This window comes from Melospiza georgiana, chromosome 3, assembly GCF_028018845.1.
Source record: "Melospiza georgiana isolate bMelGeo1 chromosome 3, bMelGeo1.pri, whole genome shotgun sequence".
NCBI lineage: Eukaryota > Metazoa > Chordata > Aves > Passeriformes > Passerellidae > Melospiza > Melospiza georgiana.
The window spans coordinates 44,157,052-44,181,507 of NC_080432.1; the positions used below are offsets into that span (position 1 = coordinate 44,157,052).

Consider the following 24,456-nt stretch of genomic DNA (forward strand, 5'->3'; position numbering starts at 1 on the left):
CCTCAAGCCTTTGGTTCAGTGAACGCTGCTTCCAGCCAGGAAGCTTAAAGCAGGGCTTATTGCAAAGGGATTTGTGAGCCAAGGTCTTGGGCATCTGCCCCTGCTGCCAAGACTTCAGCCATCAGAGGGGTGTTCATGCCCCTCTCTTTCTTTGATCACTGTCAGTAGGGCAGGTTGCTGCTCATCCCAGACCCTGCCTGCATTCACTGTAGCAGAGCTGCTTGGTGCCTTCTCAAAATTCTTTCCATTTCTGGATGCAGGGGTGCTACTGGTGCTCCTAACATCCCTGCATCTGAGCAGTGGGGAGAGCTGGAACACCTAGCTGGAACACCAAGTGCTTCAGGGCCCTTGTGACAGGCTGGTAGAGTGCTGGAGAGGGTATGTGGAGTCCCAGAGGATGGTTCATGCCATCAGCTGAAAGCACCATCAGTGCCTGGTGTTGGCACAATTCCTGTGTTTCTCTTGGGCCCCAGCAGCATCGGGTGGGGATGGCAAGGGGTGTTCTGTGTCACTGGGAAAGCTTTCCCAGAGTGCTCTTGTGATACTTATTAATAGCTGCTACAGGAGATGATGTCTCCTCTCGGTGTTGGAGAGTAGGTGTGAGGAGGAGGAAAGGAATGCTGGCTTGAGCTGCTCCTGCATGATGCTCCAAAACAGAGCCTGAGCTTGCCAGAAGCAGCAGCCTTATGGAATTAACCTGCTTTGGCTTGATTGTTAGCTTAAAAGCCACTGACCTCATAGACTTTTGCCCAGCCCCTTACAGGGCAGAGCTCTGGCTGCTGCCCTTCCAGGTAATGCCTTTACTGAGCCCCTGACACCATTCCCATGGGAGATGAAGGGCTGCTGCCAGAGGCACCACAGAGCAGCGGCTCTTGGAGCTGTTGGAAGGAGATCCATCTCCACTGCGGTGCTGTTGGGCTCTCAGCACTGTGTGGTGAGCAAGCAGCAAAGACCTGATGCCTTGGCATTTCAGATGTGTTCATCCCTTCCTGTGATCCATGGGAAAATAACTCTGTTCCCAGGGTATTTGCAGCAGCCCCAGCACCCACTGCTGGCAGGGCTGCTGCAGCTCCTGCACCACCTTCCTATAAACCTTAAGAACCACCTGGTCTGTAAGCAGGGCTGCAGCTGCTGCAGTGGTGCTCCTCTGCCTCATCTGGGGCTGTCTTGGGAACCCCATTTTCTTCCTCCTCCTTTGCTGCTCTTGGCTTTTATAGACATGAAACTCAGTATTTCCTGTATCCTTTCTGAGCTTGCAAGAATCAATGATGTCAACATAACCAAATCCTGATCTTGTAAGTGCAGTAGCACTAAAAGTGTTCTGGAATTGAAGGAGAAAATGGATCTTACCCTACCAAGGAGTGATTCTGTGGAGTCATCCATGGTGCCCATGTCACCTCAGGCTGGTAAAGTGGGTCACTGCAGTAGAAGTGCTGGAGTTTGTGCTGCAGCCGTGCCAGGCTGCTGATTCTAGGAGAGGGCATTTCCTGTTCTCCTGCTGAAGTCCTAGTGCACAGACTTGCATCCTGTGCTCCTCTTTCCCTGCTGCAGGAGGACAAGACCTTCACACACTGTGCTGCAGCTGCAGTAGCTGCCACGTTTGTGCCTGGCATGCCCTGCATGTCAGCAGCAGGTCAGGCAATGCTTAGCTGGGAAGGCTTTGGGAAAGGAAACACACATTTGAAATAGAGTTCTCTGGCCAAGATTGCAGCCTACGTTCCCTTACAAACATCAAAGAGCAGTCTAAGGTGCAAGCAGTATCCTGGGCACACATTTGCACCTCTTAACACATGCACACAGAAGGAATGGCAGGAAGTGGGAAACTAATTAAAAGACGATGGGGTTGTTGCTGTGAGCCAGGGCTGTCAGGTTGGCAACACCTTCCTAAAGCCAGATGGACCCCGAGGTCCCTTAAGGGCACCTGCAATGCAAGGGCCTGCCAGCATCAGCCCCAAGAAGCTACCTGACATTGGCAAAAGGGGAGCAGAAAGCACTTGCATGTCTCTTGTCACACACTTTGCTCCAGAGTTTCACTCTCAGTAGCCTGGGAGGCTGGCACACAGTGTCAGGGAGAAGCCCAGCTCTCCCTGGGTACCCCTGGCTCCCCAAGCCTTGGGACAGGCTGATGCAGGACCGTGACATGCTGCACCTTGAGTGCCGTAGGTCTCACTTCAGGAAGGTCCTGGGATTGTTGTGGTAGTAGCAGAGCTGAGCCATGCAGAGGATGTTAACAGCATGCTGAGCCACAGGCTCAAAAGCTGTGGGGCTTGGTCCATCAGATGTGGTGCTGAGCCATCTCCCAGTGACACTGAACATAATGTAGCATGTCCAAGCTGAGCCCTGCAGGGAGGGAGAGACCTCAGGGGCAGGGAGCTAGAGGTGACCTTTAAAGGTCCTTGCCAACCCAAACTGTTCTATGATCCTGTGACTGTACATGCACAGTGACTGGTCACACCACACAGGGATTATGCTTGTAATCCAGGAACCCAGGCGTGCATATATCTGGAATTGTGGGTCACACTTGCAGACTCTTCCGCTGCACCACAGGCTCCCTGTTCCTGCAGCAGCCAACACTTGTGGTGTTTGTGAGGTCCCCAGGACGAGGTGAGAGATGAGAATTTTACTCCATGTTCTCAGAAGGCGGATGTATTATTATATTATATTATATTATATTATATTATATTATATTATATTATATTATATTATATTATATTATATTATATTATATTATATTATATTATATTGCTATACTAAAACTATACTAAAGAAAGAGAAAGGATACATCAGAAAGCTTTGCAAGAATGATAAAGAAAAACCCATGACTCCTCAGAGCCTCGACACAGCTGGACCATGGTTGGTCATTAAATTAAAACAATTCACATGTTGGGATAAACAATCTCCAGACCACATTCCAGAGCAGCAAAACATGGAGAAGCTGAGGCTTCTCATCTTCTCAGGAGAAGAAATCCTGGTGAGGGGATTTTTCAGAAAAAACTCGTGGGCAGCTGCTGCACAGCACACACGAGGCTGTGGAGAGGAACCATGGACTCAGCAGCCATGGCGAGGCAAGACTTCCCATCTCAGGAGCAGTCGGGGCCGCGTCGAGCTGGTGCTGCTGCTCACCTCCTACATCCCAGATGCTTGGGAAAGGAGAGGAATGGTTCTGTGCTAGAGGTGTTCAGCTGTGGGACAGGCACCACGGGCTGGGCAGGAACACCCCCTGGCTGAATCACCCCTCCAGCACCGCGTCCCCAACTTCTGGGGAGCATTTTTGGGGAAGAGAAGTTTGCACCGCCGGAGAACGCTGTCCACAGCAGCGAGCCGAGCGGCCGAGGAGGCGGGAGACGCATTTCCTGGGGAATCCCAGCAGCCCGCCTTTGCCTGCCCTTCACGGCCAGCTGGTTCCCTGGGCGAGAGCACTTTGCATTCAGCTCCTCAGCCCGGATTGCAGCTGGCGTTTCCATGCCGCTTGCAGAGAGGCGTGACTTGCTCAGCTGCAACCCAAAGCTCCTCCCTCCTCCAGAACGCACCTGGTGGACCCACAGGGCTGGGAGAATGCTTCTGCTTCCCGTTGCATCTCCTCCCCATCACCATCCCAACTATTGTCAGGAGCACCCTGCTACTGAGCTCATCTTCCTGGCCAGGAGCAGCCCACTTCCATTGAGGGCTGAAATTTTATGATGTCATTCTGGGTCGCTGAAACGTGGCTGTGGGGTCCCAGGGTTCCAGCACAGAGGGAATGCAGTGAGGCTCTCATGGTGTTACCCAGTCTGCATCCAGAGAGCCATGTGCTGCTGCATCCCCTGGGCACTGCAGAGCTGCTTATCCTGCAGGTGTGTAACCATGGCAGGCTCCAGTGGAAGGATGAGCAAAACTGCACCCAAAGCTGCACTCATGACCGGCCCCAGGCACTGGGGTGCTGCTGCCCACCACCTACAGTGGCTCCCTTGAGACTGGGGAGGATGGAAGATCCTGTAGAGTCTGCTGTTGTGTAGACTAGAAGGAGCTCCATTGTGCACCCAGTGCCTGTATGTTCACTTCTATGGGCTGGAGGGCTTCAGACCAAGTTGAGAAGTCCTACCGTGCACAATCATTTAAGATTCCTATGGGGGCTGTCAGTCTCAAAGTTCTGCAGTACCTGTCTTTTCAGCTGGCTGTGGGATCCTTATCCCAGAACTACTGCCATCAGATTGTCTGGTTTTTCTGGGACACACCACCCAGAGCCTGCTGCAAAAGTCCCTGAGGCTGTGCAGACACTGGGTTACTATTCCAGTCCCCAACCAGGATCTTGCCTCTCCTTCTAGTCCTTGCCCAGCCTCATGTCACGCACTTTCCTCTTGCTTTACATCAGAGGTTGCCTGGGCTTGAGCTCCAGGAACAGGAAGATAAATCTGAGCCTACGTAGACCTTCTTTTCACATGGTGAAAAATTATTTACACTCGGGTTGGGATTTGCTGCTCTACTAATTTCGTTGTCTCCTGGTTTGCTTGTTTGTCCCACATTCCACACAGTGTTTCCTCCCTCCCTCCCCCTTCTTTCTCTCACTGCCCTCACCAGTGTCTTTCCCCTCTCCTCCTCCTGGATGGCCAGGTTAGGCAGGTGCAAGAAGAAGATGCACAGGGAAGATAATCCACCAACTCAAATATCACCGAGTTTTACAGAAAAAAGGGGAAACAGAGGCAAAACAAAATGACCTTTAAAACAAGCAAGTTCTCATGTTCCCTCCCCCAGCCAGAAGTGGCTCCTCTGCTCTGTTATAACCTTCTCCTCCCTACCCCAGCATTTATTTATAAGCACCATCAATAATTAAGAAGCTGCCTGCCTGCCTGCTTGCCTCAGCTGCAGTGTTGACAGAGGCATTTCTGACGTTTCCTGGCTCAGCCTGGCTGCTTTGCTCACTTGGGCTTTTAATTTTCTTTCCCTGCCTTGTTAGAAACACAGGAATCACCCACCTGGAACAGACTGGACAGCCAGAGAGCCAGGAGAGTTTCCTGCTGGAGCTGGTTGCCCCAAGAGGTGCTGGCTTTCACAGCACTGCAGCATCAGGATGAGCTGGGATATCTGGGGTGTCGCCACCATGGGCACCATCCCTCCCTACCAGAGGCAGGGCCTGGGAGAAGAGACCCCCCCTTTCCACATCTGAGGGCAATGGAGCTTGCACACTGGCATTTCTTTGTGGGAAAGACAGCAAGTGAGGGCTCTGCAGCTGGGCTTCCCAGCCCTGGGCGAGCAGCATCACCCTGGGCACCCAGCCAGGGAGATGGAAGAAGGAGAGACCCACCAAGCAGTGCAGCCAAAAACCACAGCTGAGCAGGATGAGTTGGCCCTAGCAGGCAGGGCCAGAGGCCTCACAGTGGAGGGGGACAGCTGGACTTAGAATCAGGGATGGAAAGCTTTACACTGGTCCAGAGGAAGCACCACAGGGCATAACTCAGGGACAGACCAGGCACAGAGGCAGCAGCTGGGCTCGGCACATTGCTGGCACTGCAGAAGTCCTTGGGAACACTCCAGGTTGCTTCTTGTAGGTTCAAAGCACCCTGCAGGCATCAGGCAATCTCTGACCCTTGAACAAATCCTCAAGTGTAGGGTTTCCAGAGAGCCTGGCTCAGCAGCTGCAGGCAGAGCCTGCAGCATGCCAGTCCAGCTCCCTTTGCCAGTGTGACCCAGATGCAGCAACGGGGCAGAGGAGGGAAGCCCAGTGGTTCTCCCTGAGCTGGCCTGCGATGCTGCAGACACAGCAGAGGCTTTCAGGGAGGCAGTGGCAGAGAGCTGCAGGGGGGCATCTGGCTGTATGCACCCAGCTCCCCTCAGCACACAGCACAATGCCTCGGGGCCCCGCTCCACCAGCCGAGCCCTGCAAGGGAACACCAAGGGGACCCTGGCTGTGCCATGGCCCCCGTGTCCTGCAGTGAGGCCAGGGGGTGCCTGGGAGCTGGGCACAGCAGCAGGAAGCAGATCTGTCACAGAGCATGGCTCTGGAGGGACAGTGATGGCAGCTGGCAGCTCCACAGCCCTACAGGGGCTGGGCTCCGCTGGGCTGGGGAGAGGGCACCAAAGGACAGTGTCAACTCAGCAGCCCTCGGTGCACAGGCTCCCGGCTGTCCTGTCCCATCAGCATCCGACTGCCACCACAGCCACCACCCCAACTCTGTTCTGGCTGTCATGGGGAGAACAGGCCCCCCTGTGCTCCTGCAAGCTGCCCTGCACCAGGCCCTGCAACTCCTGCTACAAGATATATTATATGGAGCTGCTCCTGGGAGACACCAAGGGTCTGAGAGAGGGAAAATGTGCCTCCTTCCCCATGTGCCCCCACATCCCCAGCCCACGCAGCCCAGCTGAGACCCTCCCAGTCCTCTCCTTCTTCCGTGGGTCAGACTCCAGGGAGCATCCCCAGCCTCCAAGGGAAGGGATGTCTTCTTGTGAGGGTAGTTGGTTGTTCCCTCTGCAAAGGATATCACAGCCCAGCTGGCCTTGAAGGTAAATAAGGCAAGCAGGGAGGACGCCCTCATTTCAAATATAACAAGGACCCTGGACCTCTCAGCTACTTTCTGGTGGCCAAACAAGGGAAGGATGATGCACTGCCTCCTCTGGGATTTTCAAAATCTCATGGTGCACTGCCTGTGCTGTAGGCCCTGATCCTGCTTCACGCCCCTCTAGAGCACCTACCCTGTTGCAAGCACTTGAATTTATCTAAATACAGCACAACAAGGAGGGGTGGAAATTGGGGCAGGGAAGGGAATGACACAGAGTCACAAGCTAAAATGCAAATCATGGACCATCCTATGGGAAAAAAGAGACCAATGTAAAACCAATGGATCATCTCCATGAGAGTGCTGGAAAACAGCCTCCCACTAACTCTCATCCCCAGCCTGGTAAGGGAAAAGCTTCACACCTGCTCTGAATGTCGTGAAGTCTGTAACAAGCCCAGACAGGAATAGAAGTCCCTAACTAGAAGCTTTCCCTCCTCCAAGCAAATATGCAGCCAGCTCTCTTCTCCTACATGGCACCCCAGCTTGGCTCACGTGGCCAGTGCCAGGCTGGCCGAGTGGTGATGCCACATCTCCCTGTCACACAGCCCTGCAGCCAGGTGCACAGGGCAGGGCAGAATGTGGCCAGCACAGCCAAGGGAAGCTGGCCACAGCTGGCATCCTTGGCAAGGACACAACAGCACCCCATTCACCAGGAACTGAGGAGGAAGGCTGGCAAAATCTCAGTGATCAGTGTTTCTGTATTAATCACCAGCCCTCTTGCAGCAGGATGCATCTCATCTCTTCTGTGCATGTCTCCTTCTGGACTCTACTAAGGAGCCAAGTCCCCATGGACTCCCTCCATGGAGCTGAGTGACAGCAACCTGACAGTGAGGAGACACTTGCTCCAGGGACAGGACCTGTGGGGATTGCTGTGACACAGTAGTGACAGCAGAGACCCTAGAGCTGAGGCAGTACTAATGGAGATGCCCATCCCTGGGCATCAAGAAGTGCCAGAGTCCCTCCAGGAAAGGAGGGTTTATTCAAGGGGTCAGCCAGTTCTGAGCCAAAAGCAGCAGGCATTCTGCTCACACAGCTATCTGAAGCAGAAAGGCTGGGAATATCTGATCACATCCTCCCCAAGTTCCTTCTGCTGTCCAAACACAACTCCATGCTCCCAGCAGGACTCACAAACAGGATGTTTCTGCTGCCCACAGCCTCTGTGATCCACCTTCTAGCAGGGCAGTTGCTCTGCTTTTCCTCTCCTCCTCCTCCTCCTCATTTCAATACAGGGGGTCTGGGCACTTGTCCTGCCCAAGAGGAGCTTGCTACACCCTCAGACCTGCAGACCTTTGCAGACAAACAAGACATTTTCCAACAAGAAGGAAGCAGGGCTGGGGGAGCATGGAGGAAGCAGTGGCAGTGGTTGTGTCCTCAGCATTGGTTGTTAATTATAGCCCAGAGCTGGGCACAGAGGGGAGCTTCAGAGCAGGTCCTCTCTTCCCTGGCACCCACCCCTTGCTCCAGGATTGTGCCAGTACCTCCCATGTCAATCCCGTTGGAAGTGGGGCTGAAGACCACAGAAGCTGGCACAAACACGGCAGCCTGAAATCTGGCAGTGCTGTTTCTCTCTCTCTTTTCCCTAGACTGAAGGGTGGAGAGAAAGGGAGGGGAGCCTGGCACAGCTCCTTCTCGATCCTAGAGTGCCATCTGGCACTTGGATGCAACACAAGGGGCTGAGTGGGAGTCAGCAGAGGGACTTGGAACTTCTGGTCTGACGTTGGAGGGATCTCAGAGAGAGGGGAAAAGAGAGGGCTCCAGAAGCAAGGAGGCAGGGGCTTGCAAATGGGAACCAGGAGGTCCCTGGGCACAGATCACAGATCCTGCCTGCAGGAAGGTTTCTTTGATTCAGTCAAGAAAACATATGATCTGGAAAAAAACTAATTAAAAACTAAGAGGCAAATAAACTGTCTTGCCTGGGAAGTTTCAGCTTGGCAAGATGAAGCAGCCTTTTACCTCTTGCCCTGCTGCAAGCAGCAAGGGTCAGTGAAGGGAAGGGGTTCCCATGGTTTAAAGTGTTACCAGATGCTAACCTGAATGAAGAAAGGAAAAATCTAAGTTTTCAGGGAGGGGTAAAGAGTCATTGAGGCAGCGTGGTTCTCCAGATAGGAAGGACAGCACAGAGGTGGGGTTGTGAAGTGCAGCCTTACCAAGCATCATGGACAAACACTAGTGCAGAGGATATCCTGCCCCACAGACAGAGTCTGGGATGTACAAGAAAGATTTAACATCTGCATCCATCTTCTTGGAGGTGATTCCTAGGAGTCACAGCCCCCCAGTGGATGAAGAAAACCTCCTGCACTATTTATCAGTATTATTTTGAAGTTATCTGAATGAAGGAAACCTTCCTGCTTCTGAGTTCAGGCCAGAGGCACGGTAGAGTGAGAACAAAACCATCTCCCTTGTGCAGGTCATACCCTGATCAACCCAATGGCAGCTAGACTGTGCCCTGTGGAAGATGGGGGGCAAGTCCAGGAATACTTTAGGGCTGGTTTTGCACCAGCAACGGAGGAAGGATACCCCTTTTCACAAACCTTGGTGTGATGCATGATGATGGGGATGCCAACCATGGCAACAGGTCAGATTCCCTGATTATTTGTTCCCCTGTTTTGTTTCTTTAATTAATCTCAAAGAGAGAGCATCCAAGCCAGCTGCACCCTCAGCCTGCGGTGGGATCATTTATCTCAGCCCCCACAGGGCTCCTGCGAGCACTGGAAAGGCCAGGCTGGGGGGAGGCTCTGGCAGGCTCTGCCTCCTGCCCTGAGCCAGCACCCACGAGCAGGGCCTGGGGGATGTCCTGGGGAGACGAGCCTCCACTCCTGCTGCCAAGCTCTGCTCCCCACAGAGCCAGTGCAGGCAGCAGATGGGCTGGGCTCTCCCTGCCAGCGCAGGCAAGGGGGCTGGAAGGTAGGAGTAGAACCAAATCCAGTCTCATTAAGGGTAATTACCATTCATCCCAGGAAGCAGTAGGAAAAAGAGCCCACGTTCTCCCCATCTATTAATAGCCCTCAGCAGCTGCATGGTTCCTGCTGCGACCCAGGGAGAGCAGAAAGCTTTGGGAGAGCAGCAGCCCAGGGAGCATCCTGCTCCCCCATCCTTCAGCACTGGCTGTACAGGGGCAATTTTCCACCTTCCAGGATGTCATTTGTTTTGCTGCTTCCCCCAGGACTCCAGGAACTGCTGGCTGCTTGTAAACAGTGTTTTCCAGCAAGAGCTGCAGGGAGCCAGCCAGAGGAGGGCCTGGAAATAGAGCTTTGGAGCCAGTCCCTGCTCCCCAGCATCCTCAATTTTCTGAGTCCTGCCCAGTTTTGGCAACTTTCTGTGCTGTGCTGTGCTGCGTTGAAAAGGTAGAAGCCATTAATGAAAGAGGACTCCAGTGCTGAGGACAAACCTCACTGGCTCCTGCCCTAGTGAGTCCCTTTGGTGTCAGGCAGACATCAAACACCAACAGGCTCCTCTCGAACCTGACCTTCAGCTGTGCCCATGGTTCTTCCCCACGGAGAGATGAACCACATCTGACAGATGGAGGTTGCCTCGCTGCAGGCATCAGCTAGAGAGGCTGCCCCACATGGAGCACAGCACTCACATGAAATGTTATCCTGGACTGGTGTGGTGACTTCTGGCCATCATGGTGTGATGTGAGGACACTGCAGGCTGCAGGAGATGCACTAGCAGGGCTGACCAGGAGGACACATGCACAGAGAGGTTTTTTTTCATTCCTTCTACCTCCAGCTGCCACTGCAAATAAACAGCCTGCTACTTGCTGTGGGCAGAAAGCTCACCAGATGTGCTCCTGCAGTCCCTGAAGAGACAGCTGCTGCTGGTGTAACTGGAGAGAAGGAGAGGGAGAGGAAGATGGAGAGGTAGAGCAGAAATGCTTGGCTGCAGGATGTGTTGGTGGCTGGGCAAAGCCAGGGAGGATAATGTTTCTAGTCCATCATGCTGAGACACTAAAAAAGGTTGTCACCCTACAGCCACAGCTTTGTTTCCAGAATAGCACCTGAATCTTCACATTAGCAGCAGAAGATGCTCTGTGGGATGTGTTCCTCCCACACAAGGCACTGCAGGACCTGGCTACTGTCCAATTTATTTGTTGCGATTTGATGTTTGACTGTTGTTACACTGTCCTCCAACTCCAGGCAAAGCTGGCAGAGCTGATAATGCACAACACCATCACAGGTGCTGTCTAGGGGAAATCTGAGAGCTGGTAGCTGGAGGGATACAGAGGGCACCTGGGGTCTGCTGGTAGGACAGTGCCTTAGTCACTGGGGCCAGGAAGCAGCACCTTCCCTCATCCTCACTCTCAGCTGTCAACAGTGGGGATGGGAATGGATGCAATGTTTTACCCTGCATCCCTACTCCACAGCATTTAAGGAGCAACTGCCATTGCACACCCCACTGGGAACAACACTAATGTCTCCATTTCCCACTGGAAATAAATGCTAAGGTAGAGAAAGAGTTAACACAGCTATTTTTGGACTACCACTACTTCTTTTCAGCATATGATTCAACACCTGATTGCATCCATTTTGACAACTGACTGCAATATTGGGCACTGGTGTCTCTGGGAATCAATGACTGGGTAGACACAGCTGAGCTCCTTTGGACTGTGAAGTCTCCAAAACGTGACATTTGCATTATATTGTCCATGAGGTGGGCTAAAAACCTCAGTGTTGATGCTTGTTGAAGGCTCAGCTCAGAAACTGATCACTGTTATGCAGGTAATTCAGGGGTGCTATTTCTGTGGATCTGGTTTGGCTATCTCCTTTCCAATTCAGGAGTCTGACTGAATGTGTGCATGGAAATCAGTGCAAGAGAAAATATCCCTGGCTTTATGTTGCTCCCATTTCTGCTTTTCAAGGTCTCAAAAGCCCTGGAGATGTGTTCCCAGGAGTAACATGGTCAGTGCGAGGCCAGGGTTTGTGAAGGGCTTTGCAAGCCTTCTGACCACCCCACTGTGCTAAACACCAGCTTGACTCACAGGCAGTGACATTGACTTCTGGGGAGCTGAGTGACAGAATCAGGCCACACCTAGAAAAAGAAGTACATTGCTGCCAAGGTCTAACTTTCCATCTTTGAAATTCACAAAGGAAGCCTCAGAGTCTTGATACTTTTTTTTAATCCATGCCTCTTTGCATCTATTGTTTTGTTGCTGAGCCTTTGGGGTGATCTGGGATCATGCTTTTAACATCTTCTTCATGACCAGGAGGTAAATTTTATATGAAAGTCAGCACAGCTTCCTAAAACTGCCAGCTATTATGGGACTTGCAGGACTGTCATGAGAGCTGGCACCAGTGTTATGTATGCTCCCACAGGGCACAGGCTGGCTGCACTCCTCTTGTGCCCGCTACATCAGCATTCCAAAGGAGTGAAAGAAAAACCTGTCTCAGGCTGGAAATACCCTGGGAAATACTGCAATGCTTAGATCTGAGAAATGGGAAAGAGGAGATGCATGTTTTCATCCCCTTGTTTACTCTTTAGATGCCACAGCATGATGTTTGTCTTGATGAGGATTCTGGTCTTTCCCCACGTCTATAGAGGATGCTTAACAGAATGAAAAATGAACAGGTTGAGGAGAAGAGACGAACATGGAGCAGATGGACCAAGATCTTCTTGCCATCAGTGGAGTTCTCAAATTTGCTTTCCTCCCCCTCAGACCTGCCTGTGATGTCATCTGCCCCAAAATATGAGGCCCTGAAGCAAGCCCATTTCAGGCACTGACAGCGTACCTTTAGCCACACAAACTTTCAAGGAAACGGGTATCTTGAGGATAGCAATGTATTCATCCTTTGAATACTGACTGGTACTGAACCATTCACATTGCACACCTTGCCCCATTCTTTCCATGATGCCACAGCAGCTGCTGCTGCTGCAGGAGTGTCCGGGACTTCGCCAAATGCTCCCTCCCCACCCAGCCCTCGTGGAGCATGGTGGTGAGCTCACACATCTCTGTGCTGCAAGAGGGGGCTCCTACTCCCCACGGCACTAACTCCCAGCAGCTGCACGGGGCGGGGTGACGGGGGAGCCCATCCCAAATCCCGTCCCTCTGCCTTCCCGCTGGTTCTTGGCGCCCCGCATGCCCTGGCAGCGGGCAGGCCCCGTGACAGCCGGGGAGGCCCATGAAGGGAGCCCGGCGCCCTGCCTGGGCCTGGCTCGGACCGGGCCGCGCACCCGGGCCCGGCTGTCCCGAGCCCCACGCGTGCCCGGCCGGGGGTCGCGGCCCGCGGCAGCCCCGCCCCGGCAACGGCCGCGTCCGTGGCGACAGCGGCGGTGGCGAGCGCAGGGGCCGGGCTGGTCCTGGTCCCGCTCCGTTCCCTGCCCCGCAGCAGCAGGACAGAGCCGGCAGCCGAATCCCACAGGCACAGGTGCCGGGAGAGACCCGCGCGTTTCACGCCCCGGGCCCTTCCCCGGCGGTTCGCAGGTCCGGGCACACCCCGCGCCCCTGACCGAGCCCTTACCGGCGGTTCGCAGGTCCGGGGACACCCAGCGCCCCAGAGCGGCCCTTCCCGAGGGTTCGCAGCTCTGGGCACACCCAGCGCCCCTGAGCGGCCCTTCCCGGCGGTTCGCAGGTCCGGGGTACACTCAGTGCCCCTGAGCGGCCTTTCCCGAGGGTTCGCAGCTCTGGGCTCACCCAGCGCCCCTGAGCGGCCCTTCCCGGCGGTTCGCAGGTCCGGCGACACCCCGCGCCCCTGAGCGGCCCTTCCCGAGGGTTCGCAGCTCTGGGCACACTCAGCGCCCCACAGCAGGCCTCCCCCGGCGGTTCGCAGGGCTGGGCACACCCAGCGCTCCTGAGCGGCCCTTCCCGGCGGTTCGCAGGGCTGGCTCGTAACGAAGCGGCCGCGCCGATGAGTTCCCGTCCCTCTCGGGGTCTCTGGAGAGGAGCTTGGCTGGCAGGGGGAGCGCAGGGCCGGCATCCCCCGGAGCTGGGCTGGCGGGGCACCCTGGCGTTCTCCTTGCCCTCTGGGGAAGGGAGCCCTCTCGGAGCCTCCGGGGGCCGGCTCGGCAGAGCCAGCTGCGCGCAGTGACGGGGGCTGCGGTGGGCAGTGCTCAGGTCCGAAAGAGTTCTTGGTTTTCTGACATCCCACTGGGGCAGTGGCCCTTCCCAGGTCGTGCTGACAGAGATGCGGGAGCACAGTTTTGGCGCTTCACACCGCCAGGATTACAGTGGTGACATTAACCAAATTCCCAAACGGCCAGCTGGCCTCACTCTGCCCAATCTCCCACTGCAGACAAATTTCATTATATCTGAAGCTAAATAGATTCCTCATTTGGCACTTTTTTTTTTTTTTTTAAACTCACTCAAAGCCCATTGCAGTGTCTCAGGCCCAGACTTAGACTGCAACACAGTGTCCTAATGAACTCTTAGCATTAGCCTATGGAGGTGCCACAGAGCATGGCAAGTCCCCACAGGTGTCAGTGGGATCAGTGCTGTTAGCCAGACTCAGGATCACTTGCCTGGACTACACGTAACAGCATTAAGGTTGGCACATCTGCAGAACAACTGGCATTTTCAGGGTGCTGCTGCAGTAGCCTAAGAGCCTCCTCAGTTAATGGGCAGGCAGAGCTTCAGTGCAAATGCAGTCTTGGCTGGAGCATAGCCACCCTCTGAAATAATTTATCCTGCTCTTACAAACTCTCCAGTAAGCACAGTGTTTACTGTTGTTCCATTTTTTGTATCTCTGTAATCCTGGTAGGAGCATCAGCCAAAGGTCACCAGTTTCCATGCAGCTCTTTTTTTTCTGGTCTCTCTGGGATTTGGTGTGAACGAAAAGAGCAAAAATCTTTTCTTTCCAGATCAAAACAGGATTAGTTGAAGAAGGTTTGTAAGGCATGTTAGTAGCAGCATAATTTGGTTGTGTGAGTAGATTTCTGTCAGTTCCTCCTGGGGAAGGGATGTGTGATTTCGTTTATTTTTTTAAGAAGTTCAAGCATTATTTACTTTTCAGTCTGATCTGGGTGTTAAATGACAAAAACTGGGAATTTGCTACATGGCTCTGTTCACTGTATATTGTCTAATAAATCCTTTTTAGGATAGGTGAGTGATGTGTATGCAGAGTGGGTGGGAAGGAGTGTGCATTAACAGTGTTGGCTTGGTTTATTGATAGTGAATTATGGCACTACCCCTGTGTTTAAATACCTCCTTGGCAAACCTGGCTCTGGAAACTGGCTTGGAGTCTCAGGTCTGGCTGGGTGAGACTCCTGCAGCCAAGGCAGAGGGGGTGAAGGAGCAGTGAAGGAGGCTCTTCCCTGGTGCTAAGGGCACCTGGCAGGTGTGCTCACCACGCTGGTGTGGTGGGATTGGATGTATTGGGAGCAGTGGCTCAGCGTCAGACCTGGCAGCACAGGCATGGGGTTGATTTGGATGCTTTGCAGCCTTGCTCCTGTTGGCTTTGTAGTGAATGACAAGTGGGCATGGTAGAGTCAGCTGAGCTGACGTGCTCTGGGGCTCAGATCAAGGGAAAGCCTCTCAGCAGCCTGGGCAGCACTGCCTCAGGGCAGCTGTGTCTCCTGCCTGGACTCTTGGAGCCCATTTGGCAGCCCTGCATGTGCCATGGGTTACCTACCCTTTGAAAATCAACCTGCCATGGGTAAACAGGCAATCCCATAACCTCCTGGAGCAAACAGGAAATAATCCTAGGCTATCAATGCTGCACTGGCTCTCCCCAACAGCTGCCTTTTAATGATTGTTTCCAAAAGGTCAGGAAAGCCATCAGAAACTCCAATCAGCTGTGATTGGCCTGAGGGACAAAATGATACAGATGCTTTTTGAATAGGACAAAGGACTGAGCAAGGAGAAAACAATTTTCCCAGCCACTTCTATTAATGCCACCTCACTGCCTTCTAGCTATGTTTTGCCCTTCCACAGAAGTCCATCAAGCATCAGGAGTTGGGTCTCAGCTGGGTTAGTGTGCTGTGGAGAATCAGGTCTCTTCCCCCTGAAAAGTGACCCATCATCATAGCACCTTCCATAGGCACAAGGACCTTTGCAGGGAAAGGATTCCCAGCATTCTCACAGCTGCCTAACACTCAGTCCTTCTCTCCCCATTTCCACCCTGCATCAGATCAGGCTCCCTTTTTCTACAGCCTTTACCTTTGTCATCTGTACACTACTGCCTCCCAGGAAATACAGCTTCCCTGTCTTTGGCACCCTTCATCCTCCTGCTTTGGCCCAGAGAATGCCCTGCCTCTGCCATCCCCACCCTTTCCCAACTGTCCCTCTCAGGCCAGCCTCAAGTGCATTTAAAGAAGCCTCTGCTGACATATTTGCAGCATGAAGCATTTGCTCCTCTCTTCTAGACCTCAGTATTTCACAGATCTCCTCTCTTCCCTCTTTTGCGGGCCCTTCCTCAGATGCCTTTTGGAGGGGGAAGGAGCAGAGGGAGTAACACTAGCAAAGCCAGCTCCAAAGCTTTCAGGGACAGGGCAGAAGCAGCACCAGCTGGGAAGGCAGAGGTGAAAGGAGCAGCCTTGTGCAGGGGAAGGAAGGACTAAAGTGGTTCATCTAGGGACCACTGTCTGGGTCACATCCCTCACAAAGGAGGAGCTGGTTGGGATCAAACCACCCTTCAGGTGAGGGATATGGTGGCCAAAGATATTACATGGCGGTTATCCTTCCACAGGATCCTTTGACCCTATGGTGGTGCAAGGCCACCACTGCCCTGAGATATCCTCTTGGTCTTGCAGGGAGGTGTTCTCACCTCTGGCACTGCCATCCACCTCTGCCTCATGCTTCTTTTAGGTGTCCTGCAGCCTGAAACTGCCCTGTTAAGTCCCATTAGCCCCAGTAAGGATCAGCATGGGTCTGTACGCCCTGGGGGATGCTCACCAGACCTAAGTGCTCTTGTGGAACCCAGAACTCAAGTGGATGCTTCTTTCCTGGTGTCTTTTCTGCCTCTTTCAGACCAGCTGGTTAGAGAAGCATTAGGACTTCCAGGCAATAACCATACTTGTGGGATTCTGAGAGCACTGGCCTTGAGGCTGGAATAGGAAACAGCAAATGGAAAACTTTAGTCTGGGAAAGCTCTGCAAAGTTAATAGGACCAGGGATCCTTCCTTCTGCTCCAGGCTGATTCTTTTAGCTCATATCTGCTTAGGCTCAGTGTGGTCTGAACAGGTCTGACCCATCTCATCAGTTAATGGATGTTTGGAAGGAGTTCAGCTGGAGAATAATGGAGAAAAGCAGGAAAAGAATACACTTAAATGTATTCATCTGTAAAGCATCTGTCTTTAGAGAGTCATAAGAACAGGCATACCAGATCAAACCAGGGGATAGCTGGCCCAAAAACCCATCTCTGACAGTGGCTAGAAGCAGACACCTGGAGAAGAGTAGAAAAACAATGCAAGTATGTGTTCTTTCCTCCAGCACTCTCCCCACCTCCAGCTGTGTTCAGCTGCTCACACTGAGCCACATGACTTCTGTGCACTTCATTATTCTCAAAGGATTTCTCTATCATGGACTTTTCTTAGAGTCTGCAGACTCCTAACATCCATAGCATCCTGTGGCAAGGAATTCCCCAATTCAACTGCAGCCTGTGTGAAGAACCCTTTGCTTTAAGCCTAGCTCCTGCCAGCTTCCCCTATTACTTTTATTGGAAAAGGCAGTAAACAATCAATTCCTGTCCATCCTCTTCAACAGCACTCTGAATTAACACCACGTTATTATCTCATTATTGCATGTCGTGCCTAGAGACCTCTTTGCACAGGGCAGGGTATAAAGATGAGGCTCAGTAATAGTTGTTTGGCTGCAGTGCTTCCAGTCCAAAGCAAAGGTGGCACGCAAAGGGCAAGTGTGTTACAGGGGAGCAGTGTGAGCTGACCATTTATGTTGCCAGCTTCTTTCTAAAGCTGCCTTTTTGTTTTGCAGGTAACCACTTAGTTTTGCAGGTAACCAAGGAATTTTCCCCTTGCTTCTCCTGAAGGAGAAGTAGGTCCTGAGCAAGGATGCAGCAGCCAGAAGCTGGTGATAAGAGCAGATCCCTTCCCTCACCGTGTCCACCTCAGGCCAGCCTCACTGATGTCTCGTTCTACACACGCCGCTGCATCACTGAGGATCTCAGCTGGTCCCTGGTCACTGTTCCCCCCCTCACGGAGCTCTGCCTCCAGCACATCGCTCACAATTTCGAAAGTAAGTGGGAGCACATTTACTCTAAGACATGTGGAAAGAGGGTCAGTCCCAGAGAGCAGAGGGTCAATAAGGCAGGCAGATGCATCTGAAAGGCAGTGTGGCACCCAGCCCTGCCAGAGGAGCAGATGGGGAGAAATATCCCCTTGGGCAGCCAGTTAAACAAACTGTTTAGTTGCTAAGCATGTATCTGTACACTCCAGGGATGGCTGTAGTCCTCTGGGCAGCACTCCAGGATGTGACTCTGTACTGACCTTGTTCTATCACATCTTCTTCCATCCATGCTCTTCTGGACTCACCTCAACCATGACTGGGGCTGTGCAGTTGCTGTTTCCTGCGCTTGATTCGTACAGACGTTAGGGTAGCGCTCGAGGATGGGGCCCTGTTGTACTGAGTGCTGTACAAAGAGATGCAGAATTGCTCCTGCCCAGAGGAGCTATCATCTCAGTATTGTACTCACAGGCTGAGCCCTCCTCCATGGCTTTTGGTGGTGATGTGACAAGTTATATCCTCAGGCAGGGAATGTGCTTTTGAAGCAGGTGGACTGATGAAACACAGCAAAACAGAAGAAGCGTGTCTCATCTGAGAAAAAACTGACTGGGAGGGAGAGAAGAAGGGCCTGTCTTTTTGGCTGACTCAGTGAAGTGGCAGCAAAGACCAAAGATAGTTTTAAGGCTATGTCCACACTGGGACTGTAAGACAGTACAAAGGAGCTTAGTGCTGCCTTATGCCAGGAGCTGAAGGTACTTGAGGGTCTGAGCTGGGACAACCTTGCAGTCCCAGCAGCCTGATCAGTCAGTTTGATGCCAATTGCATTGGACCTGCACTGTGCACACATAAAATCTGTGTGCTCATTTTCATGGGGACCCTCGTGCTGTTACCTGAGCTGTGAGGCTGCACCTTGCCCACAGTGGGGCCTGAGTGAGCCTGAGTGAAGCTAGCCCAGCCCTGCCCATACGTGTCCCACCTCTGCTTGTGTCATGGGACTTGGCAGAGAAGGTCACCGCAGTGTCAGCTGTGGCACACTGGAAATAGACTCCAGGAAGAGGCTGTGGTAAAACTGTCAGTGTCCTTAGGAAGGGAATGCTCCAGAAATTGGGGAACTATAAAGCCAATCCTACTTTGTGTTTCATAATCTGGTTTCCCGTGCACAGATAAGTTTCTTCACTGATGATTTATGTTACTCAACACAACTGTGTATGCATGACCAAATATTCATGGTGTGAGTACATGTGGCTTTTCTCTGGCATTTCTGGGGACAAAGAACTTCCACCAGAGAAGACAGCTGTGACAGAGAAGACAGCTTAGGGCAAGCATTGGGAAAGAGACTCAGGGGAAAGAGTACCTGGGAAAACAGAATTTTTATTTAAACAAGGTGGACCTAAAAGCTAGGAGTGTGCCTCAGCTAAAAGGAACAGGAATCAATTTGAGGTAAGACCAATGCTTGAATTAAGATAAATAGGCACAAGGACCTGCATGAAAAGCACAAAGTTGTTCTCAAATACTGTTCTTCAATATGCTTAGAAACCAAAAGGGAGAAAGTTCAGCAAACGGCAGGCCAAGCTCTCCCATCACTGTAAGGCTGAATTAGTTCTCTTGGGAACAGAATTCCTGCCCTGAATATAAAACCAAGATTTTTTTGGCATTCAAACCAAGTTGAAATGGGGAGCACAGTGTCTGGTGCAGTTCCCAAATATTGAGAGTAAACCAAATTGCACTGATGTTTCGTTGTAAAAGTTAGAAATCATACATGGAAATGTACAGATGAATCCTACATGTGTTCTGCCAACTTAGCTCTGTGCTCCAGCTGCTGGCAACCAAGGAGAGAGCCAGTGCCATCAGAGGGGAGGGCATGGGCACACAGCTGGGGGCCGGGGCAGAACCATAGTGCCAGCAATTGTTCCTATGCCCAGACCAACCTCTCATTCTTTTTATCTCTTCCAGACAACCCTATTTTGAATGATCTTCTGCCTGAGCACCAAAAGAAGGTGGTGGAGAGGCTCTCCACCAGCCTTCCACTCTCTGTGACTGCCAACAGAGTAAGCCATGAGGAGTACTGGAAGAGGTGCTGTATGGAGCGCTGGCAAGTGTGTGACGTGTCCAACTATGGAGACAGCTGGAAACGGATGTTCTTTGAACGTCACCTGGAGAACATTCTGAAGTTTTTCATCCCTAACACCACAGACCCCGACCAGGTCCTAGACCTCATCCCGCTCTGCCAAGACTACGTGCGGAAACTGGAGATCAATCAGTTCCTGCCACCTTTGCAGGTGGATCCAAAGGAGGAGGGCCATGACCTCTCTGACGCAGAGGATGAGGCTGAAATGGGTGAGGTCTACAAGCATCACTACAACCTGAAAGAGCTCATTACTTCTCTCCCTCACCTTGAAGAGCTTCATCTCATTTATGATGTGAAGAGCTGTGGCATGAACTTTGAGTGGAACCTCTTTAACTTCACTGAGCTGGACTGCTCCAACTTGGCTTCTGCCGTGAGGATGTGCCGTAACTTGAAAGTAATATACCCCAAACTGAACCTTACTGCCTCAGCTAGATCTTCAAATTGCCTGTGGATAGAAATACAGGGACCAGTTCTGCTTGCTGGTACCACCCTTCCTTTTGCAAGTTACAGACTCTGACAGAGTGCAGAGATGTTAACCTGCTGGCCTAGTGCTGAGTATCTTGTTCTGCCATGTCCTTGTTAGAATGGGTTGTCAGGGGATCCGTGAGAAGAATGTTTCCTTCCACAAAACTTGTTGCCTGTAGCGTAAGAGGCAGCAGCACTCTACTGTTTTAACTCTCATATAGTTCTGGGAGGCAGGAGAGGAAAAGTCCAGAGGGAGCTTTTCATAAGGAGTTTTTGGTAGTTTTGCTCAGTAAATGCATGTCAGCCTCTCCCAGAGGAGAGAGGACCCCCAAGAATAGTGTGGGGAAACACTCACACTTGCCTTAGCAATCAGGGATAGCGCAGATACTCAGCCCCTCCAAAACATCAGTGGGCATTGCTATCCAGAGTGGAGCAGGAGTGAGCTGGATGAACTCCCCACAGACTCTCATACTTTGGGAAATATGGCTTCCAGAAGAGTAATTACCTCTCTTGTGGCTATTAGGATGCCCCAGGCACACAGGACATTGTTCTGTGGTTATCACTGGTGCACGTGTTCATTCAGACAGGTTTGACTGTGATCTGGGCTGGGTTCTGCTGCCAGTTGCTGCAGAACTTTTGACAGCTTTATCTTGCTTTAATTTAGCCCCCAGTTAGAGATTTTGTGCAGTCAGAGGAAAGGAACAGGCATTTCCAGGAGGCAAACCCTTTTTCCTTAGAATAGGCATGGGATATCAATGGCATGCCCTGCTTTCTGGAAGTTTCATCCCACTAGGAAAGCAAATACTTGAGCCTGCTAGCTAGAGGTGTCTGAAGTGAAGGGAGATGAATCCCGTCTGGTGGACCATAGGTTTAACTCCATTATGGTTTTGTACAAAGCTCAGTCCAAAGCCTTGGCTGTTGTAGTGACCCTGGTTTTTATGTCCACAGGTTTTCAAGCTGACACGAAGCAAAGTGGACGATGAGAAGATCAAGATCCTGGCCCGTAGCTTGCAGTATCACCCTCGCTTGTTGGAGCTGGACTTGTCCCATAATCTCATCAGGGACCACGGGGCACAAGCGATTGGCAAGCTGATCAGCCACAGCAAACTAGAAACCCTCAATCTGTGTAACAACCAGATCTGTCACCTGGGGGCTCAGGCTCTTGCTCAAGGCCTGGCTGAGAGCTCCACCCTGACCTCCCTGAACCTGCGCCTCAACTTCGTGGAGGACAAAGGCGGGGAGGCGATCGGCCGTGCCCTGCTGACCAACACGAGCCTGAAGTGCCTCCATCTGGGAAGTAATAACCTGTCAGAGCCAACTGCAGCAGTGTTCTCCCAGGTCCTGGCTCAGAACACCTCTCTGACAAGCATCAACTTCTCATGCAACCACCTGGGGCTGGTAAGAGAAGCCTTTTCTGCCTGCAGTCTGTGAGCCTGTGTGGTGGCCTTGCAAAGCAGATCCTGAGCCTGTCTCAAAGCCACAGAGGCAAATGCATCCCTCATTTTGTATTCTTGCAATGATAACAATCAGTTGTGAGCAGGGAAGAGACTGTAGCAGATGTCAGGAAAGGGAAGACACCTTCTCTGCATGAACATGTATTTACCTCACTTGTTACATCTAGCTCTGTTCATAGGGCTGAATCTGTCTTTGAGGCTTTGGGCTTTTGGGCAGAGAGGGATTTTCCCCCCAGGAAACTGAAAACCAGGAAGCATGTCTGTGAAAAGTCACAGACGCTTCGCACATGTGAGCGTAGTTAATGATAGGCAGCATGAGATGAGGGTCTCATGCATTTCCTCTGTGCTTTGGATCTGCTGTGCCATCTGTCACTCAGCAGCACACAGAAGTGTCACCCTTCCCAGAATTTCTCCCATCCATCACATGCTCAGAGGAGACTGTTAGAAAATGGGCTTGGTTGTTGAACTTCTTTAACTCACCCTGCGGCCCGGGAGCGGTGCGGTGGGTCAGGAGTGTCGTGTCTGTGTGCTTGTAAGTGGCTCCTAAAACACAGGCTTACATTTTCTAGACAGAAGAACATCCACAGATCTTACTACATCCCTAAGAGCTGCAGTATGCAACATGCCCACAAACCAGACCGCTTCTCTTCTGCTGATTAAAAAGAGCTTTAGAAATCTGAAACTAGACAGCCAAAAGCAATCATGCTGGCTTTTAAACTTTCTGTGCTGCCTCGATTATTCTCACTGTCAAATAAAGAGACAGCAAGACCAGCTGTCCCTGCTGGCAGAAATATTGGCATCAATGTGTTTGACAAGGGTTTTAAAAGGATTTGATGGCAGAAAACCTTTTGTGAGTTCTGAGTTTTATGGTCCTGGATGTGGAAAACCATTTGAGTTTAATGATAGAAGGGGGCAAAGGTTGGAAAGGATAGAAGGATTTTTGTTTAGTAAATAATTATCTCTGTGCTTAGAATCTTCCTTCTGATGAGCTCTCCTGTTACCCATTTGTGAAGTTCCATGGCAGCCCAAAAGGTGGCTGGTAATATTATCTTTGGGAACATTGGGGGTTTTGCTAGAGATGCATTCAATTCTGACCTCTGTAGCCCATTAAAAAGAGACCTCTTCCCAGACCTTTTTGCTCTGTCCTTTTTGGCAAAAGGGCTAAGAGGCAGGGTGTTGGGATGAGAGGGCCATCTGGATGGAGGAGAAGGGGCAGGAAGTGTGTTTGGTACCTGTAAGAGAATAGCAACAGCAGAAAAAAATTCTGGAAATTGTCACATCCCTAAATACAGTGCTTCATGTATGGGGGGGAAACCTCCCTCTGGGTGGGTGCCTCCCAAAGGCTACATCACCTTTTCTGTCTCATGAAGGCTGGCTTTCAGTTCCATGAGATACTCCTCTCAGTAAAGCCAACCCAGCCTGGGAAATGGCATCCAGACAGAAAACTGCCAGTTCTGGGGCTCTCACAACTGCCAAGATGAGGAATAGCACTCTAATCCATTTGTGCCCAGCCAGCAGTAAGCTGGGAACCAGGGGACAGGGGGGAGCAGACTCTCAGGTTATCATTGCCAGATGTGTTACTAACCAGCATGAGCTTGAGAACTCCTGACACGGTACCCAGAGGGAGTCATTAGCATGTGTCATGTCACAGAGAGCTACATAAGGTTACACTCCTCCTTTGCACTTCTCCTGCGAGCAACATTTCGGACCTGGGTGGACGCCTTTATCCCTTTTGGCACCACCTCATGGACCTCCCACTGGCAGCAGCAGAAGTTGCTCTGGGGAGGAGGGAGAAGGAGAAATACACTTCCGTTTTGGATGTCCTCCTTTAACCATCCCCTCTGATCCTTTTGCAGGATGGTGGGAAGCAGCTGCTTGCAGGGCTGGCAAACAACAAGACTTTGACCGAGCTCGATCTCCGCCACGCAGAGGTGGAACAGGAGACAGATTTCCGCATTCACGAAATTGTGTGGGCCAATCGGGAAGCAGTGAGGCTGGCATCCCTGCAGCAGCCCAGCACTGAACCCCTCTGAATAAAGTGCTCCAGGGAGCAATGGGCTTTGGGTGTGCAGTCTTAGAAACACTCTACTTCAAGGTCTTGGTTTTATTTGCTTTTCTGAGAAACACAACTTGTGGCTGCCACCGTAGCCACATCATCCAACCTGTGACTTCATTGGAGACAGACACTTGATCTCAAGGCACTGTAGTGGCACCACAGAGCAATCTGCCTCTTAAGCCCTCTCTCTCACTGCACCCTAAATCTCACCTCCTGTGATGCTTTTCTGTGCTCCAGCAGCAAGCTTATTTCAGGCAAGTGAATATTGTTTCACCTGTAAAGCAGCAAAGATGAAGTCTCTGCCACCTAAATGGTCTAGTCCAGACCTAACTTAAGGTTAGGTCTGGACTAGACCATTAAGGCTTTGCTGAGGAGGATGTGAGAGGCATAGAGGATTGAGGGAATGTTGTTTCTAGTTCCTCAGCAGCTTTTTCTGGCTATTGCTCTGCTCAATAATCTATTTGAATTTATAGTAAATTTATCTGGAGTCTGATGTGGGTGGTGAAAAGTAAATAGAAATAAATTCAATAACTCAAGAGGTCTCACCACTGTAGTTTCCTGCTTTGGGCTGCTCTGCTTTTAATCAGTGCTAGCCTGCTTTGCAACAGGTGAATTCTTTACAACCAGATGCTTACCTTACCTAGTAGTGCTCTTCTGTGCAAACCTGTCCAAAGCAATCTGTGTTTTGCATAACTTCAAGCTAGAGGGGTCCC

At 51.7% G+C, this 24,456-nt stretch overlaps 1 protein-coding gene across 1 annotated transcript; it reads left to right on the forward strand.

The window, feature by feature from the left end:
- Nucleotides 1–17,405: 17,405 nt before the first annotated feature.
- On the forward strand, nt 17,406–23,917 carry TCTE1 (t-complex-associated-testis-expressed 1). The gene is made up of 4 exons (XM_058020211.1): nt 17,406–17,652; nt 19,594–20,162; nt 21,182–21,631; nt 23,544–23,917. The coding sequence occupies exons 1-4, from the start codon at nt 17,469–17,471 to the stop codon at nt 23,718–23,720; spliced, it is 1,380 nt and encodes a 459-aa protein (XP_057876194.1). The 5' UTR covers nt 17,406–17,468; the 3' UTR covers nt 23,721–23,917.
- The last annotated feature ends 539 nt before the right edge of the window (nt 23,918–24,456 follow it).

Excerpts from the sequence above, each read along its gene's own strand:
- TCTE1 (XM_058020211.1), top strand. The coding sequence starts at position 17,469 with ATGCAGCAGCCAGAAGCTGGTGATAAGAGCAGATCCCTTCCCTCACCG. Across the intron at positions 17,653-19,593 it reads CATCGCTCACAATTTCGAAA|ACAACCCTATTTTGAATGAT; the intron begins GTAAGTGGGAGC and ends TATCTCTTCCAG. Across the intron at positions 21,632-23,543 it reads CATGCAACCACCTGGGGCTG|GATGGTGGGAAGCAGCTGCT; the intron begins GTAAGAGAAGCC and ends ATCCTTTTGCAG.